General features: G+C 35.6%; 1 protein-coding gene across 1 annotated transcript in view; it reads left to right on the forward strand.

The window, feature by feature from the left end:
- NKAIN2 (sodium/potassium transporting ATPase interacting 2) overlaps nucleotides 1-16,265 on the forward strand; it is an 828,054-nt gene extending 811,789 nt beyond the window's left edge. Inside the window, exons 6-7 of the mRNA XM_039854273.1 lie at nucleotides 9,570-9,651; nucleotides 13,829-16,265. Of these exons, the coding sequence (XP_039710207.1) occupies nucleotides 9,570-9,651; nucleotides 13,829-13,838 (92 nt within the window). The 3' untranslated portion in view covers nucleotides 13,839-16,265. The remainder of the gene's footprint in view (nucleotides 1-9,569; nucleotides 9,652-13,828) is intronic.
- The last annotated feature ends 1,387 nt before the right edge of the window (nucleotides 16,266-17,652 follow it).

A 17,652-nucleotide genomic window follows, 5' to 3' on the forward strand; every position in this document is an offset into this window, starting at 1 on the left:
AAAGGGAAACACATAGTCACACATCCATACACCTACATCAGCGAACTGAATCGAACAGGTGACAATATTTCTGTTGGCTCCAAACCCATCAATCCTATTCCCCTCTCCCAGGCCCCACCTTTTCCATCACCTTGTTTTCCAACTGGGAATTGTCCCATCTCAGTTTTCAAATGCCAAAAATATGTATATATCCTATTCAGCAGACCATTTCCCTGCAAACCTGAATTGTAAAATCAGTGCATAATAGTAGTAACAGCCAGAGGGAAATAACTCTTCAGTACTAATTTTTCTCATTCACTATGCCTTTGCAGATTTGCTCATTTTAAATATTTTATCAACACCATTGGTATGTAAACAAATCCCAGAAGTAAGGAATTGTGCTGAATCATAGCGCTATGAACATTAGCAATCACCTACTTTAATCCCCTGATTTTATAGTTGTGGTTAGGAGTGCTTCAACTGACTTGCTCCAAATCAGACAGTCATGTAGAGGCAGAACTGGGAGCAGAAATTAAGTTTCCTGATTCTAAGTCTACTTTCCACATCACTTCACTGTGATACTCAAGATAGACTCTTTCGACACCTATTTCTCAAGTAACCACTCAGGTAATCACTAGGGACAAAGCGGTGAACCAGACAGATACCGTCTTTGCCTTCATGGTGCTGACATTCCAGCATACGGTTCACACAAGGAATTACACTAAAGCGTAATGCAAGTTCGGACGAGGGAAGTAGGCGGTGCTGCGGGAATGCACCCCAGAGGCATCTTGTCCACTTAAGAAGACTAGGAAACTCTTTCCTGAGGAAGTGACATTTCAGCTGAAACCGAAAAGATAAATCAGAGGTATATGTAGAATTTAGCAAAAAAAAAAAAAAAAAAAAAAAAAAGGTGTGCCTTTTTTAAAGAGGACTATGTTTTTGATCTATATTGACCAAATGTACACCATAATTCACATGGGAGTAATTGTAAGTGTGTTGAATGAGCCCAATATAGCAAATCTAGTTTCAATTTTCACAAATAAAATAAAAATATCAGAGCAACCACTGGACATTCTTTTTCCTGAAACTGTGACTGTGATTCTAAAAATATGATTAATTTAGGCATAGGAGATTTGTGATTTTCCTTTCTGGAGGCTGTAAAATGATGCAGATTATTTTAGCAAAAATTTCAAGGCAAGGAACATTTCTCTATTGAATTATTATAGCATGCACGCTTTATTTTTTATTTGCCTAATATGCATACATTAATGTGCCCATAGTCAATTAAAATCACTGCATTAAATGGACTGTGCATTCTAAATATATTCTGGATGTCAGCTGAGAAGATAAGCCCAATCATGTCTAACTAGCTCACCTATAGCTTGTGATTACTGCTCTCAATTTCAGATGAAAGACATGTCATATATAATTGAAAGCAATTCTAACAGGGGAGAACAAAACAAACACTGATGAATCTAATCCATCCAAATGGCAGGGCACAAAGTGAGCCCAGGTATCTTTAAGGTGAAATTTGTTTAGTTATTTCATCATATTCTACATGCTTCTCCACATCTATCAGAAGTATTAAAGATACCTGGATGCATAATTTTTTGATACTAGCTTTACAAATTATTGACCTTCTCAGCTCTTACCACTTACTTCATTTACTTCCTTGATTTTCTTCATCAAGGAGGCTAATTTAGATCACCTTCATTATGGAGAAAAGAGGCTTCTCCAAAATCACCGATTCCAAAATTCTCTGCCTGACTAAAAACTCCTAAGTCACTAAACACGGCTGGATGCTGTCTCCTGCTCAACAATGCTTTCACTACTCTACTGTGGACAATGCTTTCAGGACCTGCCACAAACCTTTCTGAGCTCCTTAAGCCTAGTACTCAAACTTGAGGAAATCAATGTTATCAAACGTAAATTCCTTTTTATTCCACACACACACACACACACACACACACACACACACACACACACACACACACCCTAATCAACTCAACTCAACAACTCTCTATACTAGCAATTATTCTGTTGTCTCCTTGCAACTCTGCCTGAATGTAAGATGAAAAGTTAGGCTTTTTCTTTCCAAAGTAATCCTTCCACCAAGCATTGACCTCATCTCCTCTTCCTAAACCAGGAAGATAAGCTCTTAGTGTCCTTATTCTTGCCCACCCCACTGGATACTTCCTTTGCCTGCATATGTCTCATAGACCACAAACCAGGCTGGTCCCAGGCTCTCTCTGTCCTTCCAGATAATATACAGGGTTATTTCCAAAAATATTTAAAACATGGAAACTCAGTTTTATGTAGCTTTTTTACATATACAGTATTTTTTATTTGTTGTACATTATGTCATATAAGCTACTCCTGTTGCTTGTCAGACCACAGTCAACCAACTAACTGAGCAGTTGAACGGTTTCTATAGACCTACCTCAGTTCTTCTCAGCTTCTGCTGATGACTTCTATACTTATGTCATTCCATGCAAAACTAGTAAATTCTAATACAAAGTCCTCATCCTCTCAGTAAAGAACATTAATGTGCATTTTTAAGCATAATTCAAAACATTCTCTTTGTATAAATCATTTTCCAAAAGAGATGAGATCCCAAATCTATCTATAGTGTACCTTTAATAAACATGCCTCTAAGTATTACACATGATTCTCTCAATAACCCTATGAAGTTGGAATTCTGTTATTTCTACCTTGTGGAGGAAGAAAGCTGTGACCTGCTTATGGATAAGATGCTGGTAAGAAACAAAGGCAGAACCTGAGCCCAGGTTTCTGACTCCAAAGCCCTCAATCTTTATGCTACTTCACAGCTTCCCTGTGATGTATCCAGCAGTGTCTTATAATATTAGAAGACTATTATACAGCAAGATCTTAGTCCCAGCAAAAAACCAGCATGTGTTTCTTCGAATCTCACTGAGAACTAGCAGAAATAGGCAAGAACAAAAAGACAAAAACGGTTTATCAAGTGGAACTTATATTTCATTTTTTATTGAGTTTTTAGAACCAAAAGCTTAAAATGATTACTCTATTTCTAAATAAATATTTTATTTTTAGACCATTATAATGATTGCTTTTCACTTTCATTTTTTAGCATATGTAAATATGTTACCAAGGTTAAAATACTGACAATCTGATTCTGATATAACTAAGAAAGAAACATGGAAAACAGGACCCTAAGATACTGAGAAAATATATTAGCTGAACAGGGTTAGAAAGCGAAGCATCTACAGTGGTTTATCAACAAATCTCACTTCATTCAATGCGGGCTACACCTACCAGAAGCTCTCTATGGCATAACACTCTAGTGACCTTTTAGGCAACACTCTAGTGACCTTTCAGGCAACAACAGAATAAAGTACCCCTATAAAGGGTTGTTTTCCTAATTAGAAAAAAAGAGCTCAGATTCCACACAGGGATTTTAGCCTAGACCCCAAACCTCAGGTTCACATAGAAAGCTGAATAGCGGCCATCAAGTAAGTCTGCGTGGGAGAAAGGCGGTTCTTTTGAATTTGGCCTATGGTTAGTTATGGTCTAAATTTTTTGTGCAACTGAAGATAAGTACCCTTTAAGTCCTTACCTGCAGAGATAATGGATATACATTCCATTTTCATAAGCCCACACAAATACTTTAATGTCTTTCAATGTGTTCTTCTAAATATTTAGGCTTAGCTTTCTGTGAACTGCCTTTTAAAATTTCCCCTCAGTCTTTCCCAGTTCTTTCTCCAAAAGAGAGTATGTTGACTAGTGGCTTTGTCATTAATAACCAAAGTACAATTTTATATTACAATACCTCACTGCCAACTCATATTTAAAAAGGCAGTTTAAAGTTTGCTGAACTCAGTGTTCATTGTTAAAGGTTTGAATAGAAGAGAAGCTCACAACAGGGAATATATTTTAGCAAAGAATAGTTATTCAAAAAGCATTTTTCTCTTCCTCGGTAATTTCTAAGTTACACTATTATTAATGCTATTAAATTATACTTATTAAACTGATATGGCACTTTACTAATTTAAAATAATTGGACCTCCCTGTGCCTCTATAGATCAGATATAAACATACCCATATTGCAGATAGGAAAACTAAGGCAAAGAGAAAAATCTGTAGTAATTGCAAAGAAAATAACAGTCCTGAGTTGTCTTCAGAGGACCCACAGACAATTCCCCCAATTAGGCAAAAAGTAAGCAAGTAAAAATTTTATTTTCTCACCTTCTGCCCTGTTGGGTACTTCTGTTTAGGATGCTATAATCTGGCAAGAAAGAGAAGAATGGTTTTTTTTCCACCAATTCTCAACATTTGTAATACTCAATAGCATTCATTAATGAATAACCCATTCACCCTAGTCATTCTAATGCTGAAGGCTGTCCTAGCCTCTTTCATTCCACTTCTCTAAGCCAAAGAGACTACAGTGGTGGCTTCTTCTCATTGGTCTCCAAAAAGGTTTCTTTAATCTCACAGGACCCAGACAACAACTCATGTTCTAGATCTTCTATAAAAGGTATTCTTCTATAAAAGGTATAGTTACATTCTCCTTTTTCCAAATGCTTTTTGGTCCTTGCCAATATATATGTGCCACTTATAATTTAAATACTTCATTTCCAAAGGAAGCCAAACACCAACTCACTCCTGACATTTTTTTTTTTATTGTTCTATTAAAGGCAGCAACATTCTCCTAGCAAGCAAATTCCTATGAGTCAACTTTGAATCTTGTCTTTCCCTCCTCTTCCCCCATATTCAAAAACGGCATGTCCTAGGCTTTCTACCTCTTTCTCCATTTATCTTGTACTCATTGTCTTCTTTCCTTTCTCATTCTCCTAATTCTAATTCAAGCCTTCAATAATTCCTCTGTCTTTCACATTTTCTGATAAGCATTGAAATAACATAGATAGTGCTCCAAGTGGCTATAAGGAAAACAGCCATCCTTATTGAAAAACATTACTGTAATCAGTTACACAAAATGAGGCTGAGAATATAAATAATTTCCAGAAGAAAGGACTGCATAAATGTGTATATGATGTCTGCACAAGTTACCAGACACAAAGGAAAGTTGCTAAACCTTGAATTACCTCTTAAAATACATTAAAGAAAATCAAAACATCTCATTTATACCATCACTGGCGAATCCAGCACAAGTTGTTTTTGCTTTAATTATTCATCACATCAGAATATTCTGAAAATATTCTGAGAATATTAGATTGGAGATGGGACAAAAATGGTGGAGTAAATTTTCTAGAAAAAAAACAAAACAACACAAAAACAGAGGAAAGATGCTGGAAAATAAATAACAAAGGGAGACATCTACAACCAACAGAGGCCTCAAAGCAAGAACTCTAAAACTTTTGTTAAATGAATAATAAGAAAAGGAAAGCCTAAATATTTTTTGATTTAATCCAATATATGATGCAAAATCTTTGATAACCTTCCAGGAATTTTCTGGAATGGCATGAGTAAAAAACGGAAATCACTTTTTCAACATATTTAGCAAGGAAGGAGAATACCTGTCTTCTAGTCCCATCCTGAGCTGTTATGTGGCCCCAAGCAGTCAAATAAATCTGTATTTATCTGTAAAATGAAGATAATTATTCCTACCAACCTCACAGCAATATTGAAAAGATAAATGATATCACCCGAAAGTGCTTTAAGAATGATTAATTATTTTGCAATTGTTGGGAATTATTTTATTTTTATTTTCAGGAATTAAGGAGATAAAATTAATTAATAAAAGGTACTTTTTTCTAAATAATGCAGAGACATGCTATGAGGCAGACATTTAGACATCATCACAATTATTCGGAGAAGGACCTGTCAGATGTTGCATGACTCCTGTTGCTCAGAAGTTTACAATATGCAGTAGCCTGTTTAGAGCCTGTATAAATGTGATTATATAAAAGAAACTGAAAAGAGACCAAAATCGTATTAAGGGTATTCCAAAAATGTAAGTTAGTCCCAGTAATTCAGTATTTTGAGAATGAAAATAAGAGTTTCTTCTACCACTGTTCTCCACCCCAAAGAGTTCCAGGGATAGTTGAAGCACCATTCTGTAAAAAGTGCAAGGAGTCCACCTACACTGACCATCATAATCTTAACTTTAGGGGTCAGTTGGACCCTGTTTATTCCTATTCCTATTCATCTCCCTCAGGTCTTTAGGAAGGCATCCAAACAATTACTGAGAATGAATGTACGTGGAAATTGACCTTACATCATTTCCTTGTCTATGAACGTAGGCATGTATATAAAATAAACTATGGAAAATAGGTGGTTTGATTCTAGTTTAAATTTGAACTCCCCACCCCCATGAGTGACATGGCAAAAATCCATCTTGGTTACAATAAGATTCTCTTCTTTTCTATCTTGGTTCTGAATCACCTGCTGTTGGAACCTCTTCCGTGGCCTGGGCTGAAACAAAGCATAAGAACACTCGCAATCCTTCCATCAGAGCTTTCATGCTCTCCTCAGTCAGGTAGCTGTAAGCCAGCTCTACTGACCTGCACACTGGCCAGATCATGGCTAATAAGAGCAAGCCCCATCAACTCAAGCTCCACTTGCAACGCTGAGGACACACCTCATTTCCCTTTGGCTTTTTCTCAAGTCTTAGGAAGGTACATTACTCCAGACTCATGCTTTGTTCCCCATTTTTGGTCCTGATTCTATCCACTGGACTTGAAGCTTCATCTTAGTTTCTTCAGGTTATCTTTTGTTTCACTCCGTGATCTTTGGCTTATAATTACCATCTGGCTTTTTCTGCCATCCATTTGAAACTGCTGGAAACAAGCTAAGGGAATATTTCAAAACAACAACACTAACAAATCTGAGCTTGACTTAGATCTCAATATCAGTGGAGGAGACCATACTGTTTACATCTGCCCTGATCTCGATCTACTCTAATCCACTGTACCCACCAACACCAGGGTGTGGACCATCCTGCCGAAAGGAACCTCGGAACAAGAAAACAAATGCTGTGAATATCTTTCAGCAAATTAGTCCTTAATTAAGTCTCAATGCTGACAAGAGTGAACCCAAATGAACAAGAATTGAAACACTATCTCTAGAGCAAATCCCCAGTCATGGACAATAATTTCTCAAAATACATCTTTAAACATAATTGCCATTCAATTATTGTATAGCTCTTCTGGTACTGTTTATATTAGCTAATGTACAAATGTGGGCAATTCAGAGAACAAAAGGTTCACTCTCTTTTTATTCATCTTCTGTAAAATACTTGGTATAGTTCCATAGTCGTCCCAAATTAAACATTAGTCTGTCTTTCTCCTATACCGCAGAGGCTTAGAAGAGTCCTGAATTTTTTCAGGGGCTTTTATTTTCTTCTTCCATACCATATGTCTCACTCAGGGCTCTTCATTCTTTACTTTATTTTATCCTCATACTAATCATATGAAATAGGTATTATATTCTATTTTTAAGAGGGTTTAAGTGATTGGTCCAAGATCAGATGGATGACATGTGATCAAACCAGCATTTGAACCCTGATCCTTCTACCATCAGGATCTGTGTTTTTTCATTATACTAGTCTACTTTTGACAAAGAGTGGAATTCTGCTTTGTGAAAAGGGTTTTCATAATAAGCAGAAATGAGATATTAAACGATTAGAAGACATGGAGTCACCTTAAATACATATTACTAAGTGAAAGAAGCCAATCTGAAAAAGGCTCCACACAGTATGAGTTCAACTATATGACATTCTGAAAAAGTCAAAACTATGGAGACAGTTAAAAGATTGGTGGTTGTTAGAGATTAGGGGAGAAGCAGGGATAAAAAGGCAGAGAACAGAGTTTTTTAGGGCAATGAAACTATTCTGAATGATACTCAAATTGTAGGTACATATCATTATACATTTGTCAAAACCCATAGGATTTAAAACACCAAGAGTGAACCCTAATGTAAACTCTGGACTTTGGATGATAATGATGTGTCAGTGTAGGTTCATCAATTGCAACAAATGCACCAGTCTGGTAGGATTTTGATAGTAGGGGAGATTGTACATGTTTAGGAACAAGAAGTATATAAGGACACTGTACTTTCTGCTCAATATTGCCATAAACCTAAAACTTCTCTAAAAAATAATATCTATTAACAACAACAAAAAAAGATTTCACCACCAGATAATAGACATAAAGGACTTTATGGTACTTCACACCTTGCTCCAATTTCTACCTGTAACACTTAGGATATTATAGAGAAAACAAACCAAATCAGTGAAAACTAAGCCAATAGAATAAGATACTTGAAAAAGTAGATACCCTAAAGCATCCCATTCAGTCTCTATTTCTCTTTCTCCTTCCTGTCAGCTATTTGGTCAGCCTTTTTGTTGTTTTGCCTATTTTGTCCCCATCACACAACCTCTATATCCAGGATCAAAAAAAGAAAAACAAAACTTTTTCACAGTACTTTTAGTATTTATTGTTCCAATTACTATTGCTGCCAAAATGTACTGTTGTAAAACAACTATTTATTATTCTCATGGATTCTGTGGGTTAAGAATTCAGACAGGAAACAATAACAATGACTTGCCTATGATTCTTCAGGCCTCAGCTGGGAAGACTCCAAGACTGGGCTGACTCAACAGCTAGGGGCTGGAATCATTTGGAGGCATTTTAATTCAGATACCTGGGTGTTGATGCTGGATATCGGCTGGGACCTCAGCCATCCAGGCAGCCAGATGGGTTCTCTATTGGTCTTTCCATGTGGGCTAGTTTGGGCTTCCAAGTTTGGGCATGGTAACTGTGTTCCAAGAGGGAGCATCCCAAAAGAAAAAGAAAGAAGTGCATGACAGTTTTATGATCTAGCCTTGGAAGTCACATAGCGTCACTTCTACCATATTCTATTAACCTAAGCAGCCATAAAGTTCTACCCAAGTCCAAGAGAAAGGGCCATGGACCCAAACCACTGCATTAGAGGTGTGTCAAGGTCTCATTGTAAGCACATGTGGAATGGAAATGTTGTTATAGCCATTTGAGAAAATACAGTCTACCACAGTAACTCTTGTTGTATCTTATTGCATCTTAAATACCTAGGTAGATATTGAATTTGAATGCTTAGACATTGTTCCACATCTTTATTTGTATCTATGTATTTCAGATTATAAACCACATAATGGCAGGGATAGCTATGTTGAGTTAATTTTTATGAGCTCCACCACAGCACCTTGTACTTGACAATCACAGTCTATAGTATTATTACTAGTGCTGCAATTGCTGGTAGATACATGCACTTGAGACACCATTATTTTTTACATTTGGAATGTATTGCAGAAAATCTCCACTCTAACCAAAAAGACGTATAGCATATTTAATGTGCAAGTTAATTTTATTACTACAATTAGGTTTTGGTAGCTCAGGAGCATATAAATTCTTCTCTCACTTGTAAAGCAAAAATTGAATCTCACAGTCGAGGGGGAAAAATCACTACCTTGAGGGAACTATCTTTTTTTCTTCCACAATTAGTCACTTTTGGTTTACTAGATTATTAAAAGGTTTGTATTAGGAATCTGTGTGAGACCGTGATCATGACTGTTTATCTCTTCTGAAAAGTTAATTAAGGCAATTATCCCTTTTCAGTTGATTTCATAGGCGGCTTTGATTCTTATGGCTATCAAGGGCCTCAGAAGACATCTCATTTACAACTACAGCCTATGTACATGTAAGTACTTTACTTGGGAGGTATTCTTCTGGGATACTAAAAGATGGTTAAGTAAACATTCTTATGTTTACTTACAACATAGATGGCATGCAACATTCTTTCAGTTATATACTTTTAATATTTTCTATTCATATTGTTTCGACTAGGATAATTCTAAAAACATTTTCTTCATAATTTTTTAAAAATTTAATTTATCAGAAATGCCATATTTAAAGTTACCTTTAGTCCTATATAAGTATCAACTACATGGCTAAAAAAAAAACCTATATAATATGCTACTCTTTTGAATTACCCAAAAGTTGTATATTTTGAAAAAGATATAACATTGTAGGTAGTTATATGTAACTATATGTAAACCATATGTTTTGGTTTTACCAGGATAGTCTCAGTTTACTCGGGTTGTCCTGGTGTAATTATTACCAGCAATCCCTATTACTTTCAAAAGTGTTCTCATTTGGATAATAAATGACAGGTTATCACTCTAGTTATATATAGTGTTAAAAAAATCAAAAACTAAATAATACTCTTTCTCTATCATTTTTCTGATATCAAAAGTGAAAATGAAACCAGAATTTTAACACTGAAGCTTATCAGACTCTTAACTCTAGCACTCAAAAGAGCAGACATACAATCAGAGCCTGATTTTTATATCTGTGTTTAGGCAAATTCCCTTGGATAACAACTGATAACAAATTCTATATATCAGCATCAAGTGATATGCTGAATTGCAAGCGAAGATCAAAATAGAAAGTAAGATTCCAATTCATTTTGAAATGTGAGCTTCTCTCTTTGAAGATATGTGTTTGTCGTCATTGTCCTCCACCATTGAATCATTTTACCTTTTATTATTGTTAGTGTGTAGGATAATAAATGGAATTTTGGAGTATTTCTCTAGAGAGATTAAAGTAATCTTTATACAGACCTGTTAAGCTTCCTTTTAGAAAGGAAATGATCTGTGCATCATGCCTGCATTTTTCTTTGTATCTCTTGGAGATCCCCGGAAGCATCTGGTAACACCACTCATAAAAAAGACTTTATCAGTTCAGATATCAGGCTGTACCACCTGTCATTCAGAGCACTCCCTCTGTAAACACTACATCACACATCCCCTCTTTTACATCTACAACCACTGCCCTAACTCTGGCATTTGTGACCTTAAGTTTTCCATTCTCTTTCTTATTTTAGAACTCCTTTCCCATCTTCCATATGGCTACCTAATTAATCTTCCTAAAGTACCACTCCGATCATTTTACTCCCCTGCCCCCAAACTATTAGCAATACCTATTATCTACTGAACAAAGTCAAAGTTCCTTACTGTAGCCTGAAAGTCTACTCTGATATGGCCCCAATGTTTTGTTAAACTATTATCTCTTCTGATATGCAGATGATGCTAAGACAGTCTAGGAAAATGTAATGATGAATAAGAACTGGCCCCTGTCTTCTGGAAGCTTATAATCTATTGAAGGCATAAATAGTTTGATATTTTCCTTGAGGTCACATTTTTCAGCCAAACTAGAACTGTTGCCTTCTGCAAATATGACTGGTATTTTCCCAATTGTCCATGCCGTTCTCTTCATATAAACATCTTTTCTTCCAAATTCCACTCTTTGAACCTCTACTAACTTTCAAATTATATCTTAAAATATATTTCCTTTATGAAATATTTCCTAATCTCCTTTCCTCTGTTAATTCTTTTTTCTTTTGCCCTGTACTACAGTTGTTTTCTATTTCCACCATAACTTTCTTATCTTCCCAGAATGACTTGATACTTAAACAAAAAATAAAATGATAAATCTTTTAACTGTTTTACCATTCTTCTCAATATTGTAAATATAGCCTTATGTAAAGTATTCTATTAACAAATAAAGGCAAGTGGTAAGGAATAGTGGTTAAGTAGACCTACTGAAGACAGATGGCCTGAGATAAAATTTCTTATGACCTAGGACATATAACTTTATTTGAATAACTTTATTTATTCTCACGAAGCCTAAATTTCCTTGCCTAAAAAATAAAGATAACATACATACTTCATATAATTGTTCTGAATATATATGAAATAATGCATGTAAAACATATAAAGCATAGGACGTGTCACATAATAAGTGCTTAATAAACATGTTACTAGTAGTAGAGACAATGCTTATGTTAACCAATATTACTCATGAAAAGACTTTATCAAGTCAGAAATCATCAGTATATATCAGAAATATACTGTATTTTATTCCCAAAGAATTTCCTCTGTAAATAATATATCTAAGATAATAGTGGCCCAAGTAGCATGTAACAATATGTTTGTGCTCACATGTAAACCAGGACAAGTACAATCGCTTGCTTCTGACAATATCACATAACATTTTTATCATACAGCATTTCATTGCGCTGATCAATAGGAATGATCAATAAATATAATCAAGCTATACAATAAATTGGATATAACCACTTATATAAGGATCGGCCATAATAATAACATAAGAATGCTACTTATACATAATCAAGTATATTATTTCAAATCAGGCATTTATATTTCTAATGCTGTCTTTAAAGAGAAGACTCTGCAGATTTAGTATCCAGCATTAAATTCCTTGAGGACAAAACTTCTCGTGATTTTATTAAATAGAATACTTTAAATGCTAAACCAAAAGCAATAAAAATATTGTTTTCTTTTTTACTGCCAGGGAATGGTAAAATTATATAAGAGCTTCCAAGTCTTACTGCTGATGAAATGAGTTAAATGTTTAATGGAATTCAAATTTAAGAAGTTAAAAATACTTAGGATATATAACAAATCATCAGTCAAAATATGACTACCACCCCTTCCACAAAACCTCCCTTAGGGGCTTCAAATACTAAAACATGAAGATTTTATTTTACAGATGAAAATATTGAGTCAAGAGAAAGGAAAACAAGGTCACATGACTTGTCGGTTGTACAGCCCCAATTATCAACCAGTTTTTCTGACCACTTAGTTCTTTCCAAATTCTTGGACAGACTATGAGTTTACTCTACCATTAAATTCCCTGATTCTTAATTTACTTATTTGTACTTCTTCACACTAACTTAGCTGCCATGCTTCCATTCATGCCTGCACCCCACCCCCTTTTCTGCATTTTTTTAAAATTCCCTTTTGATTTCACATTATGCAGTGTTGAAGGAAGAAGGGCTTTTTCAACTTTGTAGACTTCAAAATCAATTACTGGAGAGCTGCTGCCTACTCAAATTCTATGAAAAAACAAAACCGATTCTCACATAAACTTCATCCCCTGCTGAGCTGCGGAGACCTGAGCATCTCCTATCTTTGTATTTCAAGGTGTACCTTCTGTCAACCTACCATAAATAAGTCTCATAAAGTAAGAGTAATTTAACATCATGGGCCAGTTCAAGCACTCTAATGATATTGTATAGCAACTGGAAGTAAAAGCTGTTCCTTAGAAGTAGAGCAAATGCTTAAAAGCAATGTGCAATTTTAGCTGTGGGGCTTCCATTATCACCAGCAAAGCTTCTGTAGCAGAGAGCCTGGTCAGAGCTTTGAAAACTGCCTAACTGACTTTCATTCACAGCCGTGTTTCTGCTCCCACAGTCAGTAACTAGAAAGTCCTTTTTTTTTTTTTTAGGTGCATTTGGTAAATGTTCTTGGCCTATAATTCTTCAGATTAACTATAATCCATCTAGAAAGGAAAAGTTTTCATTAATTTTTTTCTTATAGTTTGGTAAACCTCCTTGAAACCAACATAGCTATGAAGTTGCTGCACAAAAATATTCGCATTTCCTAACAAAGTAGCTACTTTGACTACCAGTGACCACTATGCCGTAATACGTAGAGATCTGGTTGGGCTCCCTGCAGTACAAACTGTAAGAATGTCCCATGGTCTGTTAGACAACATTTGAAAACATCGCCCTCTTTCTGGCAGCCTAATTGTACAGCAATACCTGTTCATTTCATTTGTCCTTATAAATGGATTTTAAATTACCATAAGTGGCCTTTCTATCCGGGAGGTTGCACTGAGAAAAAAAGAAAAAGAGAAGAAAATTGTCTATTTAAAGCGCAACTGGGCTTGGATGTCTTTTTTTTTTTTTTTTTTTTTTGGCTTGCTCTTGTCTTATAGAGGTGAGAAAAGGTGCTGAGCTTTCCCCCTTTGATTAAAAACATCTTTTCTCTCTCTCTCTCTCTCTCTCTCAGGTCGAAATGATACAGATGGCTTTAGTATGTCAGCTCCAGGACCTTTCAAAAAACTTGTTTTGCAGTGGCCTCCTGCATTTTATGAAGAGCAAGAAGCAACTGAGTTTAAATGTCTATATATATTAACAAAACAAACACAAACACTAGGCCACATACACTCAGGGTCACACACACACACACACACACACACACACACACACACACACCAATTTTACTTGGCCTCATTTTTCTAATTGAAACAAACAAATATGCAGGACACGCCCAACTTGGATTTCCTGAAAAGCAGGCTTCTTTCTCCCAGGCCTTTGTAAAGTTTAAAGGAGATGTGTGGGTGCCCTCTGCTGGCTATCACTAACACCTCTGTAAACCAGCCAGTGGGCTTCTGCAAGCTGCAAAGTCATCCAGGGCACAGTAGCCTGAGAGTCCTGTCTTCTGCACTCCATAGTCTTGATAGCACCACGGCTATGTAGGCAACATAATTACAAAAACAAACAAACAAAACATCCATGATGACCTTGAAACTGAACTCTGAAATGGCAGGTTGTTTGCCCTAAAGGCTGTACCGTACATACTTGCCTTAACCCACCTAAGTTGTGTGCCCAAGAATCTCAGTGCAGACATCCCTAAGTCACTTCCTTTAGGCTAACACGCTGCTAATAATTCCGAATGAGTTCGAGTCTGTGTGTTTTAAGTCAAGAAATAAGACTGAATAACCCAGCAGCTCCAGTGTGTCTGTGTACGAAAACTGCCAGCTGTCAGCAAAGTGCTTTACCATTGAGCCTCCACGGTGGCCAAAAGAGACAAGTTACAATAATAACAATAATAATTGTCATCTTTATAATTCTTAAATATGGTCTTCTGATGGGGTTGTGTGAGACAAAGTAAAACTTAATAACTAAACTCAATCTACTGGAAGCAGAAAGCAGAAATGGCATAACTCACTGATTTTATTTATTGCACTCTAGGTGCTTTTATAAGTATCTACAAATGTCTTTTACTAACACAAACAGCTGTGGATTTCTACCAACAGAGGCCAACAGAATATGTATTAGCTATGTTTACTCTTTTATAACTGATTCAAATTGAAGACCCTATGTAGGTGAACTTTTTTCCTAACTTCAGCGTATGAGATTAATTTTTGGGTGGGCGGGGGGGAGCAATAGTTACCTTGGTGAAATATTTGAGATCTCTTTGTGGTAATTGGGGGATCCGTTGTGTGTTAGAGTGTATTTTAATCCTCCTGTATTATCGTGGCAGAAAAACTGTGCTGTTAATGTAGTTGGCAACAAGATGCCTTTGGAAACTTAATAGTAGGTCAATGTGTTTATGGAATATTATGAATTCCTAGGAAATTTTGTTCTATATATTCAAACATTATTTGATTTTCATTAGTGAACAACAGAATTAGCTCAGGCTTGTCAGGAACTCAAATGAGTCATATTTTTTCTTGGATCCATCTGAGACACTAAAATCAATTTAAAAAAAAAAATCCACCATCTTTAAGTGCAGTGAAATTCAGACATGAAAAGTCATAAATTGGCATGGAGCAACTTTTTCTCTTAGTTTCTATGAAGTTTCAATTATTGGGTTAACCTACTTCAAACCTTAACGCATTCAGATCTACATAAACCAGTCCCATTACTGTGTTGCATGGATGTCTATAATATACATGCATATACATTTGAAAATAACAAAGGAACAAAGGTTACTATTGGAACATAAAAGACAAAAAAAGATTCCAGCACTTTCTTGGTAGCTTGTATATGTTTGTCCATACACACATGTATAAAACATACCATTATAAACATGTCAGTGAAACCTCATCTAATGATTTTATAGTGACATGCATGTTCAATGTATGAGGAAAATATTTACCAATGTATTGTCCTTTGATTCTTAAAATATAAATACTATACATGCCAGAAGCTATTCTAATGTAACTATTAACATAACTATTAAAATGAGGTTTCACTGTACATTCATACTATGGTTAGATTCCACCTTCTAGGACATGTATATGGATAAAGATTGAAATGCACAGAGAATAAGCCCTCATATTCTTGCTTTAAGTTGCAGCCAAGTTACCACTTATTCACTACTATCATAACCACCAAAATTTTCAGAAAACAGTTGTTGACTACTAAAAAGTAATCAGTGGATAGGTCTTTTTCTTGGAGCAGTGAGCACAGTAATGTGATTATATCTGGAAGAATATCTAAGTTGTACAGCTGTATCCTCCTCAAAATCCGGTGAAGAATGCTATTTTTCTAGGCTGAGCTTTTGTTATAAACCTAATATTCGGAAGGCAAGAGTTACAATCCCGATGTGTCTTTTTTCTTTTTTTGCGTTTGTTAATTATGAATGTATTTTTAACAGAGTGATTTTTTTGACTTACTAGTGTAATTTGCATTTTAAAAATAAATGGCAAAACAATTAAGTTTCCGAGCCATCCCTGAAAGCTGCTAATCTTTCTCACAGTGTACTTGATCATTGATAGGAAAATCCTATTAAATTTACATGAAGGCAATTCCGATGTCCCACGCCACATAGGGATGTGTCAGCAATAAAAAGAAAATGCCAGGTCATGGCACCGTTTTAGCTCAGTCATATAGGTAACACGTACTTTCATTATCTCCTGACACTAAGGATTTTTTTGTTTTACAAAACTGCCTGGAATAGACTTGCTGTCATTTGGAGAGATTTTTTTTTTTCCACCTCTATCTGGAATTTAGTGTTAGCATCAGGCTAATAGCTGACAGAGGTGTTAGGGCACTATATTAAAAATCTTTGGTTAACATAGGTAGAGTTTTTCATTTTTCATACACCAAATTATTTAAAATACAATAACTTAAAATGCTCATTTATTGCCCCTTTGATGACATAGTCTTTGATGGTAACTAGAGTGAAACATGTTGGGGTAAGGTAGGCGAATAGAAAACATTAACCCCTGGCATTTTTGATTTTCTAACCATAATTTCAGCTAAGGTTCACTATGGACTAGAAAAAATAGAAGGCAGCAGACTTGAGCTGCTGGAAGAGTTGTAGCCTTTCTCTCACTGTACACAGATACACACCAACCCCCAGGAGCTGAAATGCCAAAATGGATGAAAACAAGGAGGTCTTTGAGGCAGCATTTCAAGAAGCGGAAATTCAACTTGCAGTACTTGACTTCCTGGCCACATGGTGAGAGCCTTGTAAAGAACCAAGGCTGTTTTTGCTTTTGCCCCTTGCGTGAAAAGTATGCTGAAGCAGGTACATTTAAAGTGTGGATAACTGTCAGGTTGTTGCTTGACACTGGGAGGTCAAATGCACACAACATCTCAGTTGAACCTAAAGAAACAAAAGTTAATAGAGCAACTATATATATGTATGTATGTATGTATGTATGTATGTATGTATGTATATGAAAAAAAAGATTCCTTCTTCTGGAGTTCTCAATTAAATAATCTTTGCATTTGGTAAATAACAGTACCAAGATCTTCATTTGGTAACTATTAAAAAATAAACTCTGATACAGAGAAGCAGATACCTAACAATCCACTGTTCTATAACAAGTGGACAATTTAAACTCAGAAATACAAATTCATTTTAAATAGGTCACATTATAGGACAGACTTTCGAGAGCCAACCCATTTATTACAGAGACAGCAAACTAAGGCCCTTATAGGCAAGAAATTACTCAAGATTACCATATGTCCAGAAAATGCAAAAACTCAATATTCTACAACAAATTCTAGTATCTGTATGGTCAGAATAGAATAAAACTCAATATTCTACAACAAATTCTAGTATAGTATGGTCAGAATAGAATAAAACTAATCCCA

This window comes from Pteropus medius, unplaced genomic scaffold (genome assembly GCF_902729225.1).
Source record: "Pteropus medius unplaced genomic scaffold, Ma_sr-lr_union100, whole genome shotgun sequence".
Taxonomy (NCBI): Eukaryota; Metazoa; Chordata; class Mammalia; order Chiroptera; family Pteropodidae; genus Pteropus; species Pteropus medius.